This window comes from Scylla paramamosain, chromosome 1 (assembly GCF_035594125.1).
Source record: "Scylla paramamosain isolate STU-SP2022 chromosome 1, ASM3559412v1, whole genome shotgun sequence".
Classification (NCBI taxonomy): Eukaryota; Metazoa; Arthropoda; class Malacostraca; order Decapoda; family Portunidae; genus Scylla; species Scylla paramamosain.
The window spans coordinates 13,049,296-13,075,225 of NC_087151.1; the positions used below are offsets into that span (position 1 = coordinate 13,049,296).

Below are 25,930 nucleotides of genomic sequence, written 5' to 3' on the forward strand. Positions count from 1 at the left end.
TTATGGGAGAGAAAATGCATACAAATATTTTCATTATATCATGATTAAATTTACATTGCACTAGAATATTTTTTTTGTTGCGTGTTTATATATATATATATATATATATATATATATATATATATATATATATATATATATATATATATATATATATATATATATATATATATATATATATATATATATATATATATTTTATTTTATTTATTTATTTATTTATTTATTTTTTTTTTTATGTAGGAAGGACACTGGCCAAGGGCAACAAAAATCTAATAAAAAAAATGCCCACTGAAATGCCAGTCCCATAAAAGGGTCAAAGCAGTGGTCAAAAATTGGTGGATAAGTGTCTTGAAACCTCCCTCTTGAAGGAATTCAAGTCATAAGAAGGTGGAAATACAGAAGCAGGCAGGGAGTTCCAGAGTTTACCAGAGAAAGGGATGAATGATTGAGAATACTGGTTAACTCTTGTGTTAGAGAGGTGGACAGAATAGGGGTGAGAGAAAGAAGAGGCCACCGAAGGAGGGGAGGCATGCAGTTAGCAAGATCAGAAGAGCAGTTAGCATGAAAATAGCGGTAGAAGACAGCTAGATATGCAACATTGCGGCGGTGAGAGAGAGGCTGAAGACAGTCAGTTAGAGGAGAGGAGTTGATGATATATATATATATATATATATATATATATATATATATATATATATATATATATATATATATATATATATATATATATATATATATAAGCCACACTGTATTGAATGACAATCTGATCCGTAATACAATTTCTATTATGTAACATAAGAGGAGTTTCGTGGCCTAAAAAGATAAAGTCAATTCCTCTTGGACATTTCTCATGGACCAGTATTGAATAGCAAACCTATGCATACTCCTCTTAACTGGCAATAGCTCTCGTATTTAAGTGTCTAGCTGAGTAAAAGCGTGTTGCAGGCTTTAAATTTAGTGAGCATTCCCTGAAGATACAACCACGAGAGGATGTCTGGCGGTAACGGTGTGAAAAAACTTCTTCAACAAATGTTATCAGCAGTAGTGGAGTCCGGAGGCTATGATACACAGTTGTCTAAGGTCAGTGCCAGTGAATGTATGTATGTCTGCCGTGTTGGTGATTACAGTATTTTTTTTTTACTACCCCAGGATAATAGAAATTATGTTTTATTTCATTTGACCGTTAACATATATTCCTGGTTTGCTTTATGCATATTTATCTCAAAGTAGTAGTAGTAGTAGTTCAGATTTACATCATCATACTCTACAGAATTGGGAATGCGATTTTTGCATACCTTAATGGATTGTAAGAAACTTTGGTAAATTTATATTTTTCCCCCGTATATATAACATTTTCGGACGAGACAACATTTTTCTGGTAGATTTTGATGTGGTTCAAATGAACCGTTTCCATCGCATATATATATATATATATATATATATATATATATATATATATATATATATATATATATATATATATATATATATATATATATATATATTTTTTTTTATATACCCCCGCACATGTAAACAAGCAGATATTCGTAAAAAAAAAAAAAATTAAACCTAACCTAAGAACCTAACCTAATTAAACCTAACCTAATTAAACATAATCTAACCAAATCTAACCCGACCTAACTAAACCTAACCTAATCTAATTAAACCTAACCTAACCCAACCCAACCTAACTAAACCTAACCTAACCTAATCCACCTTAACGGTAAATTTGATAAAAAAAATTAATATCTCAGGAACAAACAATTTGAGCTGATAAAGATACACACTACTGTGTTATATGTAACCCCATGTACTTCACTGAGAACAATGTGTTTTTTTTTTGCCATGAAACAGGTGAATGTGTATAACAATACTGAAACTTTATCCCTTAGAGGTTCCATGGAAAATCCATAGTTTTTAAAATTGATATGGGCATTTCCCCAAAGAAAGTCCCTAAATCCGATTCTGTAAGATAGGTTAGGTTAGATTAAGTTAGATTAGATTAGTTTCCCTGGGCTAGGTTAGGTTAATTTAGATTATATCCCTGAGGGGGATCTGAGGGTGGAGGGCACAGGCTGATGGCAAGGTTAGGTCGGATTAGATAAGTATCCTTGTGGGGTGGGAGGGCCAGGGATGTGCTGCCTCCTGGCTAGGTTAGGGTATAGGGAAATTATGGTGTAAATCTAAAAATTTACTGTAGTAGTAGCAGCAGCAGTGCAGCACTAGTAGCAGCAATAATAATAGTTATACTAGTAATAGTAGTGTTATCCATAGCATGTCTTGGGTAATTCTTAAGAAATACACCTTCACACATATCTTATTAATCTTTTCCCCTCTACCCCAGCAAGCTTGGGGGCACGTGGGGAATCTTTTTTTTTTGAGGGGGAGGACATAAAAAAGCGATAAATGGACTTTGAAAATCTAGGGAAATTTCCCTAGAATAAAAAAAATTTGGGGTAAAATTTAAGAGTAATTCTTAAGAAATACTAAACTAAACTAAACTAAGTAAAGTAAAGATGGGTGAAGTAATTTAAGAGTGTTTATTGCTGAAGGAAAAGGTAAGAAATAAAAGAAGGAAAGTAAGAGATAAAAGTTTGTGGGCAAACCACGTTGCTATTTTTGTGACTACATAATGTTGGTTTGTGTGGCTCGCTTCTTCATTTATGTATCTAGGTTTAGACTCCCCAGCCTAGAAGGTTGCTTTTGTTGTCTGGGATGTGCTTGTGTGAGTGGAGGTGTTATAAGTGTATCTGTGTACTTGTTCGTGCAAGTGTGGTACTACGCTGTAAGTCATTGTCGTGTGAGTAGTGTATTGCAAATGTCTATGTTGTTTCATGTATTAATGTGAGTATTCGTGTGTCTGTTGTTTGTATGGATAATTTCTATTTTTATTTATTTTTTTATTTTTTCTTAAGAAATACACCTCCACACATATCTTATTAATCTTTTCCCCTCTCCCCCAATAAGCTTGGGGGCACGTGGGGAATTGGTTTTTTTTTGGGTGGGGGGACTTTGAAAATCTAGGGAAATTTCCCTAGAATAAAAAAAATTTGGGGTAAAATTTAAGTTTTAACCAATATGCCAGAATAATTATATACCTAACCTAACCTAACCAGGGGGGCTGCGTCCCCCCTGGACCCCCCCTAAGGTTACTAACCTAACCTATGCTTTTAACCTAACCTAACCTAACCTAACCTAACCTATGCTTTTAACCTAACCTAACCGTGGGGGGGGCTGCGCCCCCCCTGGACACCCCCCATAGACTTAGGAGCATGTGCAAAAGCACCCTGCATGTAAACCAACACACGAACACACGCACTGTAACTTCAGCACGGACAGATAAGCAGGACGGATCTTGGGAATACTGGAGAAATTTTAACATTGTATTGTAACCTTAATATCAACGAGCGATCAGTAAAACCTTTACAGACATGTAGCTATACTACTTACACTTCTTGAAAGCACACCTTATTGAAAATAATCTTGGGTGCGTTGTTCTTAATATTTTCCATGTCTTGTTACAGCCTCTTTTAAAGGTATATGGCAGCAGATTTTTATTTATTTATTTATTTTTTTGTGAGGGTAGGTAGAATGACTGAAATAACCTTAGCCTACTAATTTGAGGCTGTGACTATTTATTTCGGGGCAGAAATATGATTTTTCAAATAGTGATCTACACAATGAAGGAATCATCAGTGAAATTAATTAATCTAAACCTAATCTAACATAACTGACGCTCTGATAAAAAAAGCATCCATTTTTTTATCACAAAGGAGAAGGGACAGTTGTGGTCATTAATAAAGTCAAGTATCTTGCACTGGCTTCCACTGTGTTTGTAGTGTACTTCAGTCATGTGTTCTGATGTACTGACAAAACCTGACAACTGATAGATTCTTTACACAGATCTGAGGACACAAGATTAGAAAAAATAATGAATGAACAGTGAAAGTGAGCCTGGCAGGTTTCTTGAATTCTGATCACATCTGTAACTACCATAAAGAAAAGAAGAATTGTGTGGATTTATTATTATTATTATTATTATTATTATTATTATTATTATTATTATTTTTATTATTATTATTATTATTATTATTATTATTATTATTATTATTATTATTATTATTATTATTACTATTGTTATTTGTTTTTATTTATTTTTTTGGAAGTGAGGATGACTGTATAGATACTGAAGATTTTATATGGTGTTTTCTCTCTGTTAGGCAGCTTTGTAAATTTCCAGTTTCAATAAATGTCAACTGCCATATTTTTCTTTTTTTACTGGCTAATAAGTGAGCTGGTGGCTAAATAGAATTTTTGGTAAATGTTCAGAATTTTGCAATTAATTTTCTTGCACTGTATCATGATTTCTGTGGCTGCCAATTTAAAATACATGTTAACACCCTATTCAAGTACAGAGGTTATTGTGTGGTTTTTAATTCATCACATAATTGCATTCTTCAATTTTATGAGGTTTTGAGGCCCATTCTCTTGCTGAGTTCAAATCTAAAACTCTGCTGCCCTCAACAATTATTTATTTTATTTTATTATTCTTTTCATTATTGCTTTACCATAATACACACAACTTGTACAGGAGTACTTACTTTCTAACCACTTGTTTCAGCATGAAATCCTGAGTGGCACACTTAGCCTGTAATTTTTTAGTATTTCTTTATTTGTTGTTTTGATTGTAATGGCTTGTGTATTTAGCCACCAGCTGCCCTCTGATCCATGAGCTTCTGGGTAGGGTGAACCTACCAAACAAGAGCCAATTGAGTTGAGGTGTATTTAGGATTCTGAGGATGGAGGTTGCTGTTCCTGTGGTACAAAAATTTAATTAATCTTTGGTGTAGTTTTCTGTTGAAAATTATACCTGATGGGATGTAGGGAAACCATCAGTGATGTAAAGCATTCCACACCTGCCTGGCATCCAGTGGTTTGAATCATGAATGGTGATTGTTATGACTGCCAGTTTATGATGAACAAGTGAGGCATCTAGAGTCAGAAGGGTGAAGCTGCCAAATGAGTTTTGAGATAATTGCACTTAAATTTGGTGTATGAATTACTTCCACAAAACATGATTAAAAACCAATGTATCATGTACCAATATAATTATACAGCCAAATGAAAAAAAAAAAGAAAAAAAATGTAAATATATGCACATGCACATCATATTACATAATGTAATTACTTCTTGAAAACAAAAATATAATCACAATATAAGTAAGATAAAAAAAAAAAAAATGTATCCTGTTAATATTTTCCAGTTTTAATATGAATTACTATTTTTTTGAATTCCTTAATATTGAGCAGGAGCAATAAAGTTGTGCAGCCCTTAAGGGGGTATAAACATGGGTTTGGACATGCATGTACTCTGTGGCCTTGAGTGCAGTGCAGTGATTTGGTGGGTGGAAGGCGTGTATCTTTACCACACTCTCATTCATTGGTGGCAGTGCTGTTTTGACTCTGAGAACCATGAGTGTGTAATCACATTTTCTGGGTAATAAAAGTAACACAACTATAGCCTCTCAGTAGAGGGGCAAGGAGGTCAGATATTCTGGCTATAACCAGAACACACAGTAGGGACTCACCTTTACCATCCTCTTGAAACCTGAAAATGGCCAAATTGGTGGCTTTGCCTTTCAGATCTTAGATGCCTCAAGTGTTCATTGATTGATAATTCATCAAGCATTACCTGATTGTATGTATTCTCCTTATATTAACAAACTTTCTCTTGTGTTTTATTCTTACTAATGGCCATCATCTTGTATCTAAGATTTCTGACAATGTCCTTTGTCAGCTGTGTCTGGTATCAGCTGGTCAGGGACGTTGTGTAGCCAAAGTGAAGATAGAAAAGGAACACACCAATCGGGGAGGGAATCTCCATGGGGGCTTCACTGCCACACTGGTTGATGCAGTGTCCACCTTGGCTCTCATGACCACTGAGCAGGGTGCTCCAGGTGTCTCTGTCAATATAAACGTGTCGTAAGTTTGGCTGCGTGTTCTGTATATACATACTGTATGTAGCTGTTTGTACTTGTATATATGTAATTGCTTACTACTCATGAAGTATTGTAATTGATATTTCACAGTATCATTTATGTGTACCAAGGCTTTTGAGACAAATCAATATTTCTCTTCTTTTAAAAAGTTGTAGTCCAGCATTGTGTACTAAAGTCACTGTAAGCCAGAGTTGCAGGAAATCACAATAAAAGAAAAAAAGAAAAAAAAAATTTTATATATATATATATATATATATATATATATATATATATATATATATATATATATATATATATATATATATATATATATATATATATATATATATATATATATATATATATATTTAAATAATTTTTTTATTTAAATTGAGTTTTTATTTAAATTATTTTTGCATTAATCCTTGTTTGCATTGATTATTTATTTCAGTTTTATAAAAACATTTTTCTTGTTTTAAACTTGGCCAATGTTAAATGAAATCATAGTTTAATATACATTACCAAACTTGAGTTTTTCACATGAAAATCATAGGTAAGACTAATAGTTTAATAAGATCTATTATGTTAAAGTAACTAACTTACTTTGGTCCAGCTATGGGCCCACAGACCATAAGCCTGCCAGTTCATTATCTGTGGCCTGTGACCACTTGTATTATGAATTTATTTTTTATATGAAAACATAGACCAAGTTTCTGTGTTTGTATATTAAATAGTTCTGGGAACTATGATTTTATATATATATTAGTGGCCCTCCATGTAACCATTTAGTGCTGAAGTGGTCCAAGATATTGAAGAAATTAGACCACTCTGTTGTAAGAGATGGCAATGATTCACTGGTGCTTGACATGCTGCAGGATCAGTACACTCAGTACAGGACAAGTAGACTTGATACTTTTGCTGTCAACTGGTTCACATGCTCTTCCTTCTTCCTTTTGTGTGTGTGTGTATATATATATATATATATATATATATATATATATATATATATATATATATATATATATATATATATATATATATATATATATATATATATATAAAATATACAGTAAACCCTCAATAAACTGAACCTCATTAAACCGAATTTCGGGTAAACTGATCCCTTTGTGCCGACTGAACTTCAATTGGTAAACCAGTCACACGTTCAGATTTTGACGAGTTAGAAAGCTGACCAAACATGCTGGTGATGCCATGTGTATCCCTTGGGTAAGCTGCCCACTGGTGCAGGGTGGGGCTGGGCTGACTGAATACATCCCAGTGTGTTGCTGGTTATCTGGTGTAGTGTGGTGGTATGTGCATGACTTGGCTTCCTCCTCCTTCATCTCAGCAACGCTTCCCAACAAGGCAACACAGCATCCCTTCCTTGTTTGGTGAATATAACACAGTCAGAAACACTTTTATTTGACCTACCTTATTATATATATTACAGTAAATTAATTAAGCAGTGTACCACTAAACATCTACCATAAAAACATAAAAAGAAGCCACCCATTTTAAACATGTGTGTTACCAGCCCTCAGTCAGTTTATACAGTGCTATTCTGACCATCTTATGAACCAAATTTTCTGATAAACCATCAGGCATCTCCCCCAGTTAGTTCAGTTTATTGAGGGAGGATTATTTACTCTCAGTTAGTTTAGTTTATCAAGGGTTTACTGTATATATATATATATATATATATATATATATATATATATATATATATATATATATATATATATATATATATATATATATATATATATATATATATATATATATATATATATATATATTAGGTTGGATCGTTTTTACATTTTTTTTAATTTTCTAATGTGGGTGGTGTGGAAAAATTGTCAATTCATGAGAAAAAAATCATGTTCAAACCATTTTTCTGTAAGATGATATCTTTTACTGCCCCAAGCCAACTGAAATCTGAAATTTCAGCCTCAAAAATAGGTGACTTGTGATATACCTCGAGTTCATATTTTCATGTATCTTTTCTTTAGGGTACTCCTCAAAACTATGAATGCACCTTGTATATGACATGTTTAAAGGCAGAGTGATATGTAATATCTTCTGCTGCCCCAAGCCTTTGGAAAATGTGAAAAACAGATTTTTTTTCACTATTTAAAAAAAAAAAATTGCAAAATTCTACCAACATATATCCACAGCTTAGTATAAGTTATAATATGTGAATTTGTTGTCTAATTATCAGTTGTGAGGGCACATATCACTATATCATAACATCTACTGCTTCAATTAAAATCGATATTGTGTATTTGTAGGAACTTGAACGAACATCCTGCAGCTATTACTGCTTGCTCTGTTTTTATAAGAATTTTAAGCTTTCAAGATATTTATCTAAATAAAATTTAATGTATGTACAACTCTTTGCTTATTTTCCCTGTATTATTATTTTATTTTATTTTTTTTGGGGGAAATAACCCAGACCTCACTGCAGGGAGGTGGCCGTACTTCGAGTTCCGCCCTATCCCAGCCCAACCACCCCACCATTTGTGGAACTGTTTATATGTCAAATTGATTTTTTGTTTCAAAACTAGGCATCAGTTGGAGACAGCAAACTTGATTGAATGAGTCCATCCCTGTTGCTTCTGCCTCAAACTTTCCGGCATGCCTCTGTAACAAGCTTGATGTGCCGTTTCACTGCTTGCGTGTGACATGGAATAGCTTTTGTCTGAAGACTTGGGACATGACATGAATGAATAAACTTAGTGATACTTTCTTTCTCTATTTTCTTTGTAAGAGGAGGTTCTGTCAGATCCAAAGACTGCCAGTCAACCATGTCATAATATGACTGAGCACTGAAATTGAGAGTGGGCACTTTAAAAGTTCTTAAACAATATGGAGCTGATTCTGCTAATCTTCTTGCTTTCAAGATCCTTCTCCAATCCAGTTCCCATATGTCCTCTTTCTCATCATGAATCATATTCATTAGAATATTTTCAAAGTGACTGTAGTAGGCATTTCATTGAATAACTGGTTCTATTATTTGTTGTGTTCTGCGGTCCAATTTTCCAACTCTGACAATTGTTTCATGAAGGTGTTTACAAGCTATTATAACTGAGCGATTGCTTTTGATTTTAAACCACATTGAAGCATACACAATCATGATGAATTTAATAATTGTCACAAATACATCTGATGGACTTTATGTAGCCATGTAGAGTCAGAGAAGTCTATTAGCAGTTGTGAGCCAGTGAGAATGTGACATCATGCCCAAGTTGTGATGGGCCAGTGAGGCATTACAATGACCTGTTTGAATAGCTCTATAAGCTTGCAACAGATATTTTTGATCTGTACTGAGATCAGAAACATTGACAGCAATCTCATCATCATCTATGGATTCAAATGCAACAACTGGCAATTTCTCACATTCCTTTAACTGTTTCCCAATGTTGTTTGTGAATCCATAAGGCCCAGTGGTTGTTCCATCTAATTTGGTGATCAAATGATGTAAAGGTAACTTGTTTCCATGTAACTAACATATCAGCCATTGCAGAGATTTACCCAAGTACTGTTCAATAAGAGCAATAACACCATTTTTACTGCTGGTGTTGACAACAGTGCCATCACAACCAATGGCCTGAAGTTTAGTTGTTTTAATGTTCTCAGAGTTCATAAAACTGATAATTTCTGATGGAATGTCCTGAGCAGATCCTGAACTTGGAGTAATATGGCCAATGTATTTAGATCCTGGTTCTTGAAGTATTGTTACATGCTCTTCAATAATATCTTTTTTTTTGAGGATTTGTTTCCTTCCTTCACCTGCAATATTGTTCTATCCTTTCTTCCATCAAAGAAAATACTCAAGGGTGACTTCCTTTGTTTTGTTATATTTTGTTGTTTGTTTTGTTATGTGTGCATGATGAATTTTGTTTCTCAACAACTTGTGATGCATCTTCTTTACTGATCAGTCCAATATCTTTAAGCACAGTGCTGGAGATACATGCAGCTGTTCTATCAGACACAGCTGTTCTGTCACAAAGCAATGCTACTGAAGGCAACTTGACATGCTTGTGTTTCTTCTTAGTGTTCCTCTTCATTCTTTCTGGCAATTTTCTCTCAAAATCAGAATCATCTGTAGATGAAGTAGAGTTATATATAGGAGATGATTCCACTTGCATAGATCCACTTGTTGATGGTTGAGGATTCATTGCATGATTCAGTTCTTTTCCGTCTCTCATTTCTTTTGAAATTTTTTTTAGTTGTTATATCAGAGAGCCAATTGCCAATTTTCTATGATTTCTCTGATTTCTCTGATCATCAAGAAACTCCATCTCCTGTTGTGATATTTTTTTCATTCTTTCACACAAACATGTTTTTCCAGTGCGTTTGCAGGCTGCTATGTCAAAAAGTTTCTGACCATCTACCTTGAAAAGCTCAATCCTATTAATATAAGCAGGGTCATCTTTCCTGCTTTTGTATGGTTTTAATAGGTTTCTGTACTTTCTGTGATACATGTCCAGCATATCTTTCATTTACTTTAAAGAGACAGTGGGAATTGATGCTGTACTCCATATTTCTTCCAACTGTAAGCAGATGGAATAACTGATGTCTCTCCATTTTGGTTCTTGAGATGATGTTTTCTTCTCTAATCTTTTCCAAAAGCAAGCTTTCATTATGTCTTCATAAGTAGGAAGACATCGCCTGTTCAATACAACAAGCTGACCAAAAACAGGACAGCTAGCTCCCTGTCATGTAATCTTCCCCTGACTCATTGTGTCATTGCCACACGTCTACTCAGAAAGACTGCAAGACTACTACTGAGAGAACCAGGGAACGTCTGTCGTGCCGCTTATGAGTGGTGAGGTGGCCTGAAATGGAATGGAGAGGAAGAAAAAGAATAGGCTAAATAGGGTAGCATGGCTTTGACAAACAGTTATCATATGTTCACTTCCTCAAGTAAGTTTTCATTATTCAAAATTTGGTTAAGTAAATGAGGGGCTGCATCAGAGTTTCATTTGAATCAATTTCAGTTAAAGACAACAGAAAACATATATCATAACCAACACAAGACAAGCAGCAATAGTTGCAAGATGTTCATTCAAGTTCCTACAAATACACAATATCGATTTTAATTGATGCAGTAGAAGATGTTATGATGTAGTGATATGTGCCTTCACAACTGATAATTAGACAACAAATTTGCATATTATAACTTATACTAAGCTGTAGATATGTTGGTAGAATTTTATCATTTTTTTTTAAGTAGTGAAAAAAAAAATCAATGTTTTTCACATTTTCCAAAGGCTTGGGGCAGTAGAAGATATTATATATCACTCTGCCTTTAAACATGTCATACAAGGTGCATTCATAGTTTTGAGGAGTACCCAAAAGAAAAATATATGAAAATATGAACTCGAGGTATATCACAAAAGTCACCTATTTTTGAGGCTGAAATTTCAGATTTCAGTTGGCTTGGGGCAGTAAAAGATATCATCTTACAGGAAAATGGTTTGAACATGATTTTTTTCTCATGAATTGACAACTTTTCCACACTACCCACATTAGAAAATAAAAAAAAAATAAAAATGATTCACCCTAATATATATATATATATATATATATATATATATATATATATATATATATATATATATATATATATATATATATATATATATATATATATATATATATATATATATATCCTAAATCATTAGATATTTTACTCTCAGTATATCACTTAAATAATTTTTAATACAGTGTATTTAATTTTTATTTAAATCATGATTTTTTACTCAATGTAACACTTCAATAATTTTAATAAATCATTAGCTATTTTACTCTCGATATAACACTTCAATAATTTTTAATACAGTATATTTAATTTTGATTTAAATCATGATTTTTAAACTTCTTATTTTAATCAATTTAAATAACTTGATTTAAATAATTTGATTTAAATCAAATGAACCCTACTGCAGGCTAAGTTGCCCTAGAACCCACACTCTCTGCTTCCACCTCTATGAGACTGTTAATTTGTGCACTCAATGTTATTGTCTTTTTTTTTATGCTTGGAATATTTTCAGTCACTTTATCTGTTATCTTAAACTAAAAGGAAAGCAATGATAATAATATCAAAGTACTGCACAGACTACTCAGAAAAAAAAAATATAAACAAATGAACACATACCAGTGATTGCTTAAGTTAAGGGTAAAAATAAGTTTTGAATGAGGCCTGCTACAGGATATTAAATATCATAAAGATAAAGGCCTAAATACTACAAAGACTACTGCTATTTTGTATTAGTTTTGAAGGATCAATTTTCTAAACTACTCACCTTTAGCATTGATTTCCTATCCTCCTTAAGTCTTTGGATCCATCCTCAATAGGAAGATTCTTCAACATCCTTCTGCTCACAATTTTTTTTCTTGTTGTCAATATGGATTCTATCCATCTCTGTATCTTTTTTTTTTTCCAAGTTTCTTTTCTGGCTCTTCTATTGCTGCAGTGATGAAAGATCTTTGTTCAAATTTTATTGATAATGGTTTTCCATGTGACTTTCTTATCACTCACTCTTTTCCAGTTATTTATAAATTATCTCAGCCAAGCCTCTTCCTATATTTTGTATTTGGCAGCTTAAGAAATCTTCCATATACCTATCTATATATTTTTACCAGAGTGGCAATCCTGCATGTGGTGCCCCAAACAAAGGACCACACAATTATACAAACATTCACATTCATACTCCCATTAGCCCCTGGTGGAAAGGGATATGTTGTCTTGTGGACTACCCTACTGTACCCCAGGAGCTTAGGCATTGCACAGCAATCTTCCATGGCAAGACCTGACAGCATACACTGGTTTACCCTTACCCCATCATAATACGACCATTCCCTACTCCACACCTACTCCAATTCATAGACTACAGCAGATGTAGGGTATTCCTACAGATTGCCTTGCACCCTAACTGGGTCCATACACCAATGGACCATACAAAATGTTCCCACACCCCTTTCCAGAAATTGACGTGACTGTGTTGTCTTCATGCACTCACCACTGTCACTCTCCATTCACTCTGTCATGCAGTCATTCTTGCTTGCTGCACAGTCATTCCTCCTGCATTTAGTGCTTTGTCCACACTGTTCATCCATTCCAGGCATGATCTTCCTCCTCAAAATCTTACAAAATGCAAATGATGAAAACAGTAGAAAAAAAAATGTTTAATTGGTACCAAAGCCTTCACTGTCAAAATTTTTTTTATAGGTATTATAGGTAAAATTTTCTTTATGTCATTGCTGGATACCATCTTTATCCAGCAAGGTGTGGATGAAACTAGTTCTGATATGCTCTCAGCACTGATTCTCCCACCCTATTGTGTGGTGACATGTTTGTTTAAATCACCTTCAGTCCTCTGTCCCTATCCATTGGTGACAAAAAAATTCAAACTCATCAATTACACAGTACCAGCCATAAGTGTGGGTGCTCCCTCTCCTGGCTGTTCTTCATGTTTCTTAGTGTTTCAGAATACAAGGCATTACTGAATTATGCTTGATTTTGTGGAATTTTCTTCATAATCCAGCTCCTTTTCTGTTTCCTCCCACTTTCTCTATCCTCATTTTCGATCCAAAGCTGGATGCTGTGTTTATGCGCGCAATGACTTAACCTGCTCTCGTGCCCATGCTCCTGAATCTTTTGAGTTTTCCACCATCTGGCTACGACTACAGAGTCACTCTCATACTAAATTTATCTGTGCTGTATACCTCTCACCTAACTCCTCTGACTATAAGAAATTCTTTGACTACTTAACCTCCAAAGTGGAGCACATTCTGACCCTCTTCCTTTTTGCAGAGATCTCCATTCTTAGAGACTTCAGTGTTCACCACCAGCTTTGGCTTTTCTCTCCCTTCACTGACCATCCTGGTGAACTAGCCTACAACTTTGCTGTCTTCCATGACCTAGAGCAATTGGTGCAACACCCTACTCGTATTCCTGACTGTCTTGGAGATACGCCCAACATTCTTGACCTTTTCCTGACCTCTAATCCTTCTGCTTATGCTGTCACCCTTTCTTCTCTGTTGGGCTCCTCTGATCACAATCTCATATCTTTATCTTGTCCTATTGCTCCAATCCCTCCTCAGGATCCCCTAAGTGGAAGTGCCTCTGGCATTTTGCGTCTGCTAGTTGGGGGGACCTGAGGAGGTATTTTGCTGATTTTCCTTGGAATGACTACTGCTTCCGTGTCAGAGACCTGTCTTCGTGTACTGAGCGCATAACAGAGGTAATAGTGTCTGGCATGGAGGCATACATTCCTCACTCTTTTTCTCATCCTAAACCTTCTAAACCTTGGTTAAACACAGCTTGTTCTCATGCTATACATGATAGAGAGGTGGCCCACAAAAGGTACTTCAGCCTTCCATCACCAGAATCTCATGCACTTTATATTTCTGCCCGCAACCATGCCAAGTCTGTTCTCCAACTAGCCAAAACTCCTTCATTAACAGAAAATGAAAAAACCTGTCAAGATCTAACTCCCCTCGTGACTTCTGGCATCTACCCAAAAATATCTCCAATAACTTTGCTTCTTCTTCTTTCCCTCCTCTATTTCAACCAGATGGCACCACTGCTATCATATCTATTTCTAAAGCTGAACTCTTCGCTCAGACCTTTGCTCAAAACTCTACCTTGGACGATTCTGGGCTTGTTCCTCCCTCTCCTCCACCCTCTGACTACTTCATGCCACCTATTAAAATTCTTGGCAATGATGTTTTCCATGCCCTTGCTGGCCTAAACCCTCAAAAGGCTTATGGACCTGATGGGGTCCCTCCTATTGTTCTCTGAAACTGTGCCTCTGTGCTTGCACCTTGCCTAGTCAAACTCTTTCAGCTCTGTCTGTCAACATCTACCTTTTCTTCTTGCAGGAAGTTTGCCTACATTCAACGTGTTCCTAAAAAGGGTGACCGTTCTAATCCCTCAAACTACCGTCCTATTGCTTTAATTTCCTGCCTATCTAAAGTTTTTTAATCTATCCTCAACAGGAAGATTCTTAAACATCTCTCACTTCACAACCTTCTATCTGATCGCCAGTATGGGTTCCGTCAAGGCCACTCTACTGGTGATCTTCTGGCTTTCCTTACTGAGTCTTGGTCATCCTCTTTTTGGTGAAACTTTTGCTGTTGCCTTGGACATATCAAAAGCTTTTGATAGAGCCTGGCACAAAGCTTTGATTTCCAAACTACCCTCCTATGGGTTCTATCCTTCTCTCTGTAACTTCATCTCAAGTTTCCTTTCTGACCGTTCTATTGCTGCTGTGGTAGACGGTCACTGTTCTTCTCCTAAATCTTTAAACAGTGGTGTTCCTCAGGGTTCTGTCCTGTCACCCACTCTCTTCTTATTATTCATTAATGATCTTCTAAACCAAACTTCTTGTCCTATCCACTCCTACGCTGATGATACCACCCTGCACTTTTCCACGTCTTTTCATAGACGTCCATCCCTTCAGGAGGTAAACATTTCACGCAGGGAAGCCACAGAACACTTGACTTCTGATCTTTCTAAAATTTCTGATTGGGGCAGAGGAAACTTGGTACTGTTCAATGCCTCAAAAACTCAGTTCCTCCATCTGTCAACTCGACACAACCTTCCAGACAACTATCTGCTCTTCTTCAATGACACTCAACTGTCCCCCTTTTCTACACTGAACACCTTCAGTCTGTCCTTTACTTTTATTCTGAACTGGAAACTTCACATCTCATCTCTAGCTAAAACAGCTTCTATGAAGTTAGGCGTTCTGAGATATCTCCGCCAGTTTTTCTCATCCCCCAGCTGCTAATTCTGTACAAGGGCCTTATCTGTCCATGTATGGAGTATGCTTCACATGTCTGGGGGGGTTCCACTCATACTGCTCTTCTAGACAGGGTGGAATGAAAAGCTTTTTGTCTCATCAACTCTTCTCTAACTGACTGTCTTAAGCCTCTCTCTCACTGTCGCAATGTTGCATATCTAGCTGTCTTCTACCACTTTTTTCATGTTAACTGCTCTTCTGATCTTGCTAACTGCATGCCTCCCCTCCTCCCGCAGCTTCACTGCACAAGACTTTCTTCTTTCTCTCACCCCTATTCTGTCCACCTCTCTAACGCAAGAGTTAACCTGTATTCTCAATCATTCATCCCTTTCTCTGGTAAACTCTGGAACTCCCTGCCTGCTTCTGTATTTCCACCTTCCTATGACTTGAATTCCTTCAAGAGGGAGGTTTCAAGACACTTATTCATCAATTTTTGACCACTGCTTTGACCCTTTTATGGGACTGGCATTTCAGTGGGCATATTTTTTTTCATTGGATTTTTGTTGCCCTTGGCCAGTGTCCTTCCTACATAAAAAAAAATAAAAATAAAAAAATAATGGACATTAAATCAGGTGGAAAAAGGTGGCTCAAATTAATCCACTAAATCAGGGGTTCACTTCATGAAATTTGGTGATAGTACAGCCTAGTATTAAGAGAGTAGATGTAAAGAGAATTCAGTAATGCTGTAATGTTTCTTTACTCTATTTTCATATCATGTGAACATTGTCTTCAAGATTCTGCATAATGTCTGTGGGGATTTACTTACAGTATAAAGGTTTGCCCTTACAACCACTTACCACTGTTGGCACTTTCATTTGATTAAGTTTGTTACTTAAAAGTGACAGTGTGGATAGATTGCTGGTAGGGAAAATCTAACCATCAACATTGTCTGCTAATATTCAGCTGGTTTAATATTGGATGATGGAATGTCCAGCATGCTTGTCTCTCATGGGTCAGTCAGCCCTGAGCTACACCAGATGTCTTCCACCCCCCCCCCCGGAGAAGGAAGCTTCCTTTCAGTGAGGAAAAATATTAACTCTTGAGGTAATAATTACTCCTAGCTGACCCCTTTGCCCCTTTTAGCAACTGTGAGCAGGAGCCATTCTCTCACTTTTAGATCAGACAGTGCACTGTGTGATGGTAGTGTTATGGGGCTTCAGAGTTTCAGATGGTCATCTTGATTGTATATGTTAACATGTCACCAGTATTTGTGGTGTTCTAGTTAATGATGTTTTCTTTGTCAGATACATGAAAAGTGCTAAAACTGGAGAAGAAATTCTCATCAATGCTGAGACGCTTAGGGTGGGCAAGACAATGGCTTTCCTGGACGTTGATATAATCAACAAAGAAACAGGAGACCTGGTGGCCAAGGGCAGCCACACAAAATTTATTGGATGAAGTTAAAATGTATGTCATAGGAAATTGCATGTATTAACTTGTATATGTGACAATGTAAATAAGATGGGTACATTTTGTTATTCTAGGTATTCTAGGTGTTACCTTGTGTACATAATCTCTTTATTGATTAAATAAAGATAATTACCATGTGTAATTTCTGTTATGTTCAGTATCTCTTCCTTTTATTTTCTTCTCCAGAATAGAAAACAAACAGACAAACAAGAAATAAATTTGGTCAGTAAGTGAAAATAGAAAATTTTTCATCGTACTTTATATTTCTCTCTATCCTCCTTTGATAGAACACCCTAGAAACTTTTATGCACTAGAGCTGCAATGAATCATCTTGTGGAAAAATAAAAGACTGCACTGCTCATCAAAAAATATGTAGATTGTGAGCAACATACCCACAGCATAAGAGCAGTATTACTGTGCCAGCACATAGACAGGAGGTAGAAAAAGAGCAGTGAAGTCTGTGGAGATAGTGAGGACATTTGTAATGTCCATATATAACTCTGTGACTTCTAAATGATCTGATACTGGCCAAGGTGAGTGCTGTTATACTTATTGAACATGTTTTTGTATTCAGTTTGATAGTTTTATGAAGAAAAAAATCTTGACTGCCAGAATCACTGTAAGACACTGGCATTTTAGGGGTTAAAAGTTGAAGCAATTAATAAATGTCACAAACTTTTATGTTGATTTTAAATACTATAAAAGGGTGGAGTTAAAACCTTACTTGTTTACAATCAAAATCCAGTAAAAATACAAAATAATTAGATTTTGCACAACTTGGATAAACCTCCTTTCTGACTGTACAGTACCAATCACTGCATCACCATCTCCCTATATCTGATGCCTTCTTCATAGAGGCTTCCCCAAAAGCAGATGATCAAGTTTTAAAGTGCAGTAGCTAAGTGCCTCAAAAGAGATCTTATATATATATATATATATATATATATATATATATATATATATATATATATATATATATATATATATATATATATATATATATATATATATATATATATATATATATATATATATATATATATTTTTTTTTTCACATGACATTCAATACAGTATTATTTTTTTTATATTTTCTAATGAATTCAGCATTGTAAATTTTAAATTTCTTTTTTCTGTTCTGTATTCCATGTGTGTTTTGTGCTGGAAAAGAGAGTTGCATAAAGAAATGCCTTAGATCAGCTGTTGTGAACTTTTAATAAGATTCAGACTGGCATCTTTGGAGAACTGGCAATAAGTGGGCCTTTTTTTTTTGTCATATTTTTTTTTATCCTTGGCCAGTGGCCCTCTCATATAAAAAAAAAAAGAACAGACAATTTTGTGGTTACTTGTGAATGATATCTTTCTCCACAGCTTAGTACATGGGTTTGGAGGAGCTATTAGAACTAGTAAACATTTTACAGGTTATTGAGAATTTTTACTTCTAGAGAATTTTAAAAAATTTTAATCTCCCTCTTAACAGCAAATTTATTCCTCTTGACAACAACTTCCTCTTCATTCCCACCAACTTCCTTTCAACTCCAGCTTCCTTGCTTTTGACTCCAATTTCCTTCCTCTTAACTCCAAACTCCTGCCTCTTAACTGTGACTTACTGTCTCTTAGCTTTAGCCTGCTTCTTAACTCAAGTCAGAAACAATAAAGGCTTTTATCTCATCCCTTAGAGCCTAAATTCAGCTATGACAACAAAAAAACCTCTGATAAGAAGGAGGAGGACAGGGAGGACAGCATGGATATCTTGAATGACACCCAGAACAATATGATCCATGCAGCCATTATCATCCACAACGGCAACACTCACTGCAGGTAAGTCTTCATCTGCCTTTGTGCATGCTTCCCTTCTAGTGTGAATGCAGTTATCAGCTTGTTATTTCACTTTGTGTATGTTCAAAAGTTTTTGATGAACGAAGGTGTTATATTTATATTGTATACAATTTATTTATTGTCTTGTATGTTGAAACTTATAAAGCCTTAACACTTGCATCCCAGACTGAAGAATCACCGCAAAATTATTGCCATATGAAGATAGTGGCAAAAAACAGAGAGCGAGAGAGAGAGAGAGAGAGAGAGAGAGAGAGAGAGAGAGAGAGAGAGAGAGAGAGAGAGAGAGAGAGAGAGAGAGAGAGAGAGAAAGGGCACACATTAAAAGTAAGTCCAATAAATAAAAATTAATAAATAAAACTAAAATGATCAAATAGTAAGGAACACTGCAGTAGAAGCCTATTCAAGAAATATATTTCAGTTGGAAGTATATTGGGAAATATAATAAAATTTATGATTCACAATATTTATTTCCATTAACTTTCAAACTGCTTTTACTTTAATACATTATCACTGCAAAAATATTTATTTGACTTTGACAAAATCTGTAAGCATCAGACATTTCAATTATGATGAAAATGGCAGTAGAGTGATGCATTTTGTGTCAGAGAAGTACAAAGGGCAGCCTCAAGGTCCAGATATTGCAACCATTGTAAGGCCAGAAACATTCTTAGCTTGCCAGGTGTGCTGTGGCAACTTTCTTATTAGAGATGGGCTGTGATGTAGTGCTGGACAGCTGCCACCTTAGTGGGTGAGCCCCTGATGGTGATGGTACCCATCTTTGTTTTTATGGGGATGGCACTGTTGCCCTCACACCTGGATAATCTTGCACCAGGCTCCTGAGTGCCTCTCACCAGGAACAACCAAGTGTTGTTGCATGTGTTGCAACCCCTGCACCAACACTGCTTATTTCAGCTTGCTGGAAGGCAGCTGTTTGTTGTAATTGTGTTTCAACAATTTCCTGGGGATTTTGAATGTAGCACTCAGCAGTGGTGATCTGGCCCTTGAAGCTCCTGACATTGACAGTTGAGAGAAGATGAGAATCAATGACATAGTAACACTGGAGTCCCAGTGATGGGCATGTTGCTTGTGCTGCCTGCTATTCTTGACACAGCCTTGGGTGTGTATTTCTCATAAAATCCTTTATTGTTATTAGATTTATGTTTCTTGTTATGCATGAGGTGCCTGCTTTCAGCATCATTGTCCTCCTGTTGATTATGGCTCTCAGACTTTGATAGGATCTGCAGAAGTATTGATAAGGTCTAAAGTGGAGTTGATAGGATTTGCGGAAGTACTAATAGGGTTCACAATGGGACAAGATCTGCAGAAATATTGATAGAGTTTACAGTGGAGTTGCCAGGATCCAGTGTATAACAGTACTGATAAGATCTACGGTAGGATTGACAGGGTTTACAGTGGCATTGATGGAACCTGCTATGTATATATTGTCTTGGTCTGTGGTGATGTTGAAAATGTCTGCAAGGAAGCTCTGGAAGGATTGTAAGTATGGGAAGTTGGCTTAGAAGTTCTGTGAAGATTTTGAGCTCACTGTTTCAGTAGTTTACTGGGGAAACAATTATCAGTCTGGTACAGGAAACATTTGACTGCAGCAGCTGTATTGTACACAGATCCCACATACACTATAACCTTGACCCATAGGAGTGTTAGTGACAGCACTCTCGGGTCCTGTCAGTGACCTAAAGGGGAGCTGTGCTATGCAATGCCTTGCGCTGCCCTGGTGTGTTGCATGTCTAGGAGCACATAAGTTATTTCGCTCCCTTCCCTAAACACATGGGTAGATTCTGTTCGAGGCAAAAGAGTTGGCATTTCTTTAGTTTCAAGGGATCAGAATATACTGCTTAAAAAGTGCTCTCTCTCTCTCTCTCTCTCTCTCTCTCTCTCTCTCTCTCTCTCTCTCTCTCTCTCTCTCTCTCTCTCTCTCTCTCTTTCTCTGTTTGTTTTTATCTGGTAGTTAGAGGAAGATACAATTATAGTTGTATAAATATCATGTTTTTATTGTTTTGGTTTAATATTTGCACAGTGGTTAATTTTAACAGTTTAGTAGACGGAGACAGATTTTAGAAATTGTATTTTATCTGGACAAATTTTATTGAGAAGTTATTCTTGTACTGTTTTTATTATGTATGTTTTATCATCTTATATTTGTGAATTTGTCAATAAACTAATAATAATAATAATTCTCTCTCTCTCTCTCTCTCTCTCTCTCTCTCTCTCTCTCTCTCTCTCTCTCTCTCTCTCTCTCTCTCTCTCTCTCTCTCTCTCAGTCGAGATTAGTCTCGACTCGTTTTTATTTCTGTTATTTACTTGATAGACTATCTTTTACTTTTGTTATTTTATTGGTATATCGATTATAGATAAATAAATAAAAAAAATGTCTAAACTGCGAGCATAACCCCACAGCACACAGCATAACAACACACGGCATGAACGAGTCAGCGTCCCCCGTGAGGCGGTCGGCCTCTCTTTTGCGATCATTGGCGTGGGGCCACCGCTCTCCTGATGTGGGGCGAGGGGGTTAAGAGTTCTTCAAGTGTTCCCAAGCGTTGTGCATAGGATAACTACAGTAATTTTTTTTGTTCGGATTTTTGCAAGCGAAAGTTTCACTCAATTTCTTTGGTTCATCAAGTGCAAATGACAATTTTTCGTTCATGAGTAATGACAAATTTTAATGTAAATGAGTTAATGAACAGAGAGTAAGCACATACGTAAATAATGTACTTGACGTAATGTAAGATCCTCATCAAGGAAAACGTCTTGTTCCACCGTGGCTGGGGCTCCACCTTCACGTTATCTAATTACGCTTTAAAAAGAAAAGAAAAAAAAAAAAAACGTATTGTTTTTATATTGTTTATGGTAATCGACGCTGTAATATATCCAAAGATCAACTACATCACGAGTAGTTAAGGTGGGGATTACGGAAGGGGAATAACTAGATTGGGGGCCTCGGGGGCGGGGTCGAGGGTAGGGAAGTCTACCTAATCGGGCATTTGTGAGTGGAACACTGCAGGGAGAGGGTGCGTTCCTGCGTCCTGGCTGTGTACTTTTCTCAATACTACGCCAAGGTTAGTGTTGCTGCTCTTTTAACACCTTGATATTCAATAGTAGTATGTACGTTATGGTATTATGATATATTTTGAAGGTATCAAGTTCTTTTAATAATAAGGTAAGTAAATGGTAGTTATCTAGTAGTTATGTCGGTTGTTATCAGTTTTCGTATTCAGTCTGCATTTGAGTGTCTCAGCTACTCATTAAAACGCTTTGATTGGCTGTTAGGATTATTAGTGATTTGAGTGTGATGGGAAGTGTCCTTATTAATTAATGGTTAGGTGTATTAGTGATATGATTATGATGGCGCCTGTCGAGACATTTCATTGGCTGGCTAATGTCTTTGTTAATTAAAGGTTACCTTTACATTGATTTGGTCGTGATGATACCCGCCGAGACATCTGATTGGCTAATGCCCTCGCTAATTGATGGTTAGGTTTATTAACGATGTGAATGTGATGGTGCGCGTCAAGACATCTGACGTCTATTAATTAATGGCTGGATAACTATTACCTTGATGTGTGTTAACTGCTACAGGTGACTGATGATTACTTAAGACGTAATAATAGAGAATTACGTAATTATTCTAGTATGTTCGCTTGTTTATCGAGGAGCAGCACTAGGGAGGTGAAGTGGGGGAGGATGTATTACAGGAGAGAAGAGCGGTAACAACTGTCAGGGAGGAAGCTTGTTAAGGTATCTGAGTTGTGAATTTTGTAAGATTGTATATAACATTTACCCCACTCTCTCTCTGCTTTAGGCCGTTATCTTCAGTGTTGTCGAGGTAATTTTTTTTATAATGACGTAAAAAAAAAAAAAAAAAACGCAGCAGCATCACCACCAATCGACATTTTCCTAATGCATCTGGGTTAAGCTAGTGTGACACCGGCTGACTGAACACCTGAATCACCAGTGAGCTGTGTGTGGTCGTGGTCGAGTTCATAATTTCTTCATTCCGTGTGTTTTGCTTTCAAGAACAATAAAAAAATTCTCTAACAATAAAAAAAAAAAATAAATAAAAATAAAATCATTCGAACTGTTACAGCACAAGGCAGCTATCACAGCCAGCCAACGAGTCAAACGCACAAGGAAGACGTGGATACCACCAGTGTGCTACTACTTGTAGTAGTGAAGAGCATCAATGGGCGAGGAGTGATCATCAAGGAAGACACCTGTGGAAGAAAGAGTTAATAAAACCGGGAAACACTATTCTCTCTATTTGCAATTACCCTCACCATATTTGTTACAAGTGGATATTGGGGTGGCGGAACACCGCTTTCATGGCGTGATTGTCCGTGTCCACAGCCATTACTTCCACCACCACCACCACCTGGTAAAAAAATGTCGAAAAAGTAAATTTGCAGAAGTATGAAAAATATTAAGCAATCGTAAAATAAAAATAATTGAAAAATGACGCAGTCTGGGAGATCATTAAAAAGGGACAATCTTGGAGGGGCATTCTGGGTAAAAGATGTTAGGGGTGCTGGGGGGAGGGATGACCACTGCATGCAAGTGGACTGCATTGTAGTGGGAAAGTAACTAACATGGTGAGGGCGGAGAGTGCAAAAATCACTGTTCAGGCAACTTTAGTTGTGTTTTCACTATAGCAAACCGGGACACTCGTTCGTGGCACTACAAATTTAGAAGAAAAAGTAAGTATAGTGGATTGTCAAAACTGCACTTTCATATACAAGTATAAAATAACTCGCCAAGAAATGCATTGTGGAGACTCAGCGCGGCTATATCTCATCCGGAGTCATCTGGAAAGAAGAAAGACACAAGGACAAGTGTAGTTGGTCATGTTGCCATAAATATTTCAGGATTTTTCATCGTACAACACAACGGTGATCAGACAACTGTGACAATGGTGAACAGACCTTGACAGCCCAGACATGCGATAAGCTAAAACGCGATCATACAGTACATCCCTAAATACTACTAAATACATAGTCATTAGGGGTAACATGAATGTAATGCTTCACACCTTAAAGGGGATCGATAAATACTGAAGAATTACGCCAAGCCCGTAATCCTAAATAAAAACAAACAAGAGGCTACGCAATTTAGAACGGAAGATTCTAATAAAGGTGCGTCCACACGGTCGAACATAGTCCGTCGGACAAACACTTACCATATCATAAGGCGACGCAGGATGACGTCATAAGCGTTTAAACGAGGGAAGTTGATGTTTGCGACATTGAATTTGAATTTGAAGAAATTCTTTGAAGCGATGGTAGTGGACAATATGAGGGTAGAATGGTGTGACATGTACGTGTATCTGGGATCACCATTTACATCTAATGGCTCTGTGTTTTCAACCGTTAAGGTTCATGCTGAAAGGAAAATGAAGGATGTTAAGGAGTACATTTTATTTCTAAAGAAAAACAATGATTTACCGTTCTTAGTAAAAAAACGAGTATTTGATGCGTGTCTAATGTCTTCTCTATTGTATGGCTGCGAATTGTGGTTGAGTGCGGATCTTAGTCCTGTTAATAAGTTAAATAACTGGTCTTTGAAAAATCTTCTTGATGTTAGGGGAACACATGCAACGACCTGTGTTATATTGAGACAGGATACCCACCATTAAAAGTTCTGGTTAAGAAAAGGCAAAGGATGTTCTTTAAAAGTAAGTGGGAAGAAAGGAAGGCGATGGACGATGATCTATTTTCGTTTGTAGTTAAGACAGTATGTGATACAGGAGGTAATACCAGACTATACCTGACAGGCTTGTTGCACGAGAACCCTGATGACATACAAGTGGGATGGAATGAACTAAAAAACTGTGTGCTAAATTCAGCATCATCAAGAAGAATTACTTATAGAACTATAATGAACCCAACCTTGGCAGTTCACCCATTATATCAAACGAACTACAAAGTAAGTGAATTACAAAGGTCCGCTTTCATCTGATTCCGTGTGTCAGCACATTCTCTTGTAGTGGAGGTGGGTAGGTGGAGTAGAAGGGGCCGCGGTTACCTCCCACTAGCAGAGAGGGTGTGTACTTGTAGGGATGTTCAGACAGAGGAGCATGTTATTCACGCAACATATTCGAGACATATTCCGGATTTCTACTATTCAAGAGATATATACGACACAAGCTAATTACGCACTAGTATGTAAGATAGTTTGGGATATGTTACAAGTCTATTGGAACTAAACTTGAATCATATCGATGAAAGTTGTGTATATTTTTTGAATGGGAATGTTATTATTTGCGTAATTTTTTTTTTCTTTCTCTTGGTAGGTAAAATAGAAGTTTAATCCAGATGAAGCATCTGTTCGTTTATTATTGGTATTTTTTAAAAAGTATTTTGATGTATTTTATCGTTGGAGGTATAAACTTGGTTTTGTTTTGTTAACTGAGATTTTTCGAATTATGTGTTTAACTAAGCTTGAATTATTTCCATCAGCTTTGTGTATACTATTAAATGAGAACAATAGATTTTCAGATAATGCACATATGTTCATTTATCATTATTAATTTTTGAAAAGTATGCCAATGTATTTCGTTATTAGAGGTATAAATTTGGTTTTATTTATTATATATATTGTACTATTAACCGTGCCGTTGATTAATCTTAATAATTTCGTATGTCGTTATCCGTTTTCCTTTACATTTTAAGTTTACCAATATTTTGTTAATTGTGACACCTTAAAGTTTTTATGCCTTAATATTTCTAGTTTTGTCACATACAATCACATTTCTACAGTCTTTTGTGATGGACCAATAGCACATTTCTTGTATCTCTTTTAGAAGGTCACTTATCGTTCGTTAAGTTCATTGTGTTGTATGGGTTGTTGCGGTCAATAAAATAATAATAATAATAA

At 36.1% G+C, this 25,930-nt stretch overlaps 2 protein-coding genes across 5 annotated transcripts in view; one reads left to right on the plus strand and one right to left on the minus strand.

The window, feature by feature from the left end:
* The first annotated feature begins 299 nt into the window (after positions 1-299).
* On the plus strand, positions 300-25,930 carry LOC135100921 (acyl-coenzyme A thioesterase 13-like). 4 transcript variants are annotated; one of them, XR_010268985.1, is made up of 6 exons: positions 777-1,083; positions 5,801-5,985; positions 17,038-17,200; positions 17,390-17,736; positions 18,880-19,021; positions 23,148-25,930. XR_010268985.1 is itself a non-coding variant. In XM_064004549.1 (4 exons), the coding sequence occupies exons 2-4, from the start codon at positions 994-996 to the stop codon at positions 17,189-17,191; spliced, it is 429 nt and encodes a 142-aa protein (XP_063860619.1). In that variant the 5' UTR covers positions 300-390; positions 949-993; the 3' UTR covers positions 17,192-17,338. The 4 variants fall into 4 exon arrangements, 2 of the variants coding, with proteins under 2 accessions (XP_063860619.1, XP_063860615.1); XR_010268981.1 differs by lacking the exon at positions 17,390-17,736; XM_064004549.1 differs by lacking the exons at positions 17,390-17,736; positions 18,880-19,021; positions 23,148-25,930 and adding an exon at positions 300-390 and having other exon boundaries at positions 949-1,083; positions 17,038-17,338.
* LOC135101881 (clumping factor A-like) overlaps positions 19,741-25,930 on the minus strand; it is a 34,491-nt gene continuing 28,301 nt past the window's right edge. The window contains exons 4-7 of the mRNA XM_064006226.1: positions 21,456-21,553; positions 20,430-20,525; positions 20,096-20,277; positions 19,741-19,927 (exon numbers count right to left, since the gene is read on the minus strand). Of these exons, the coding sequence (XP_063862296.1) occupies positions 19,741-19,927; positions 20,096-20,277; positions 20,430-20,525; positions 21,456-21,553 (563 nt within the window). The remainder of the gene's footprint in view (positions 19,928-20,095; positions 20,278-20,429; positions 20,526-21,455; positions 21,554-25,930) is intronic.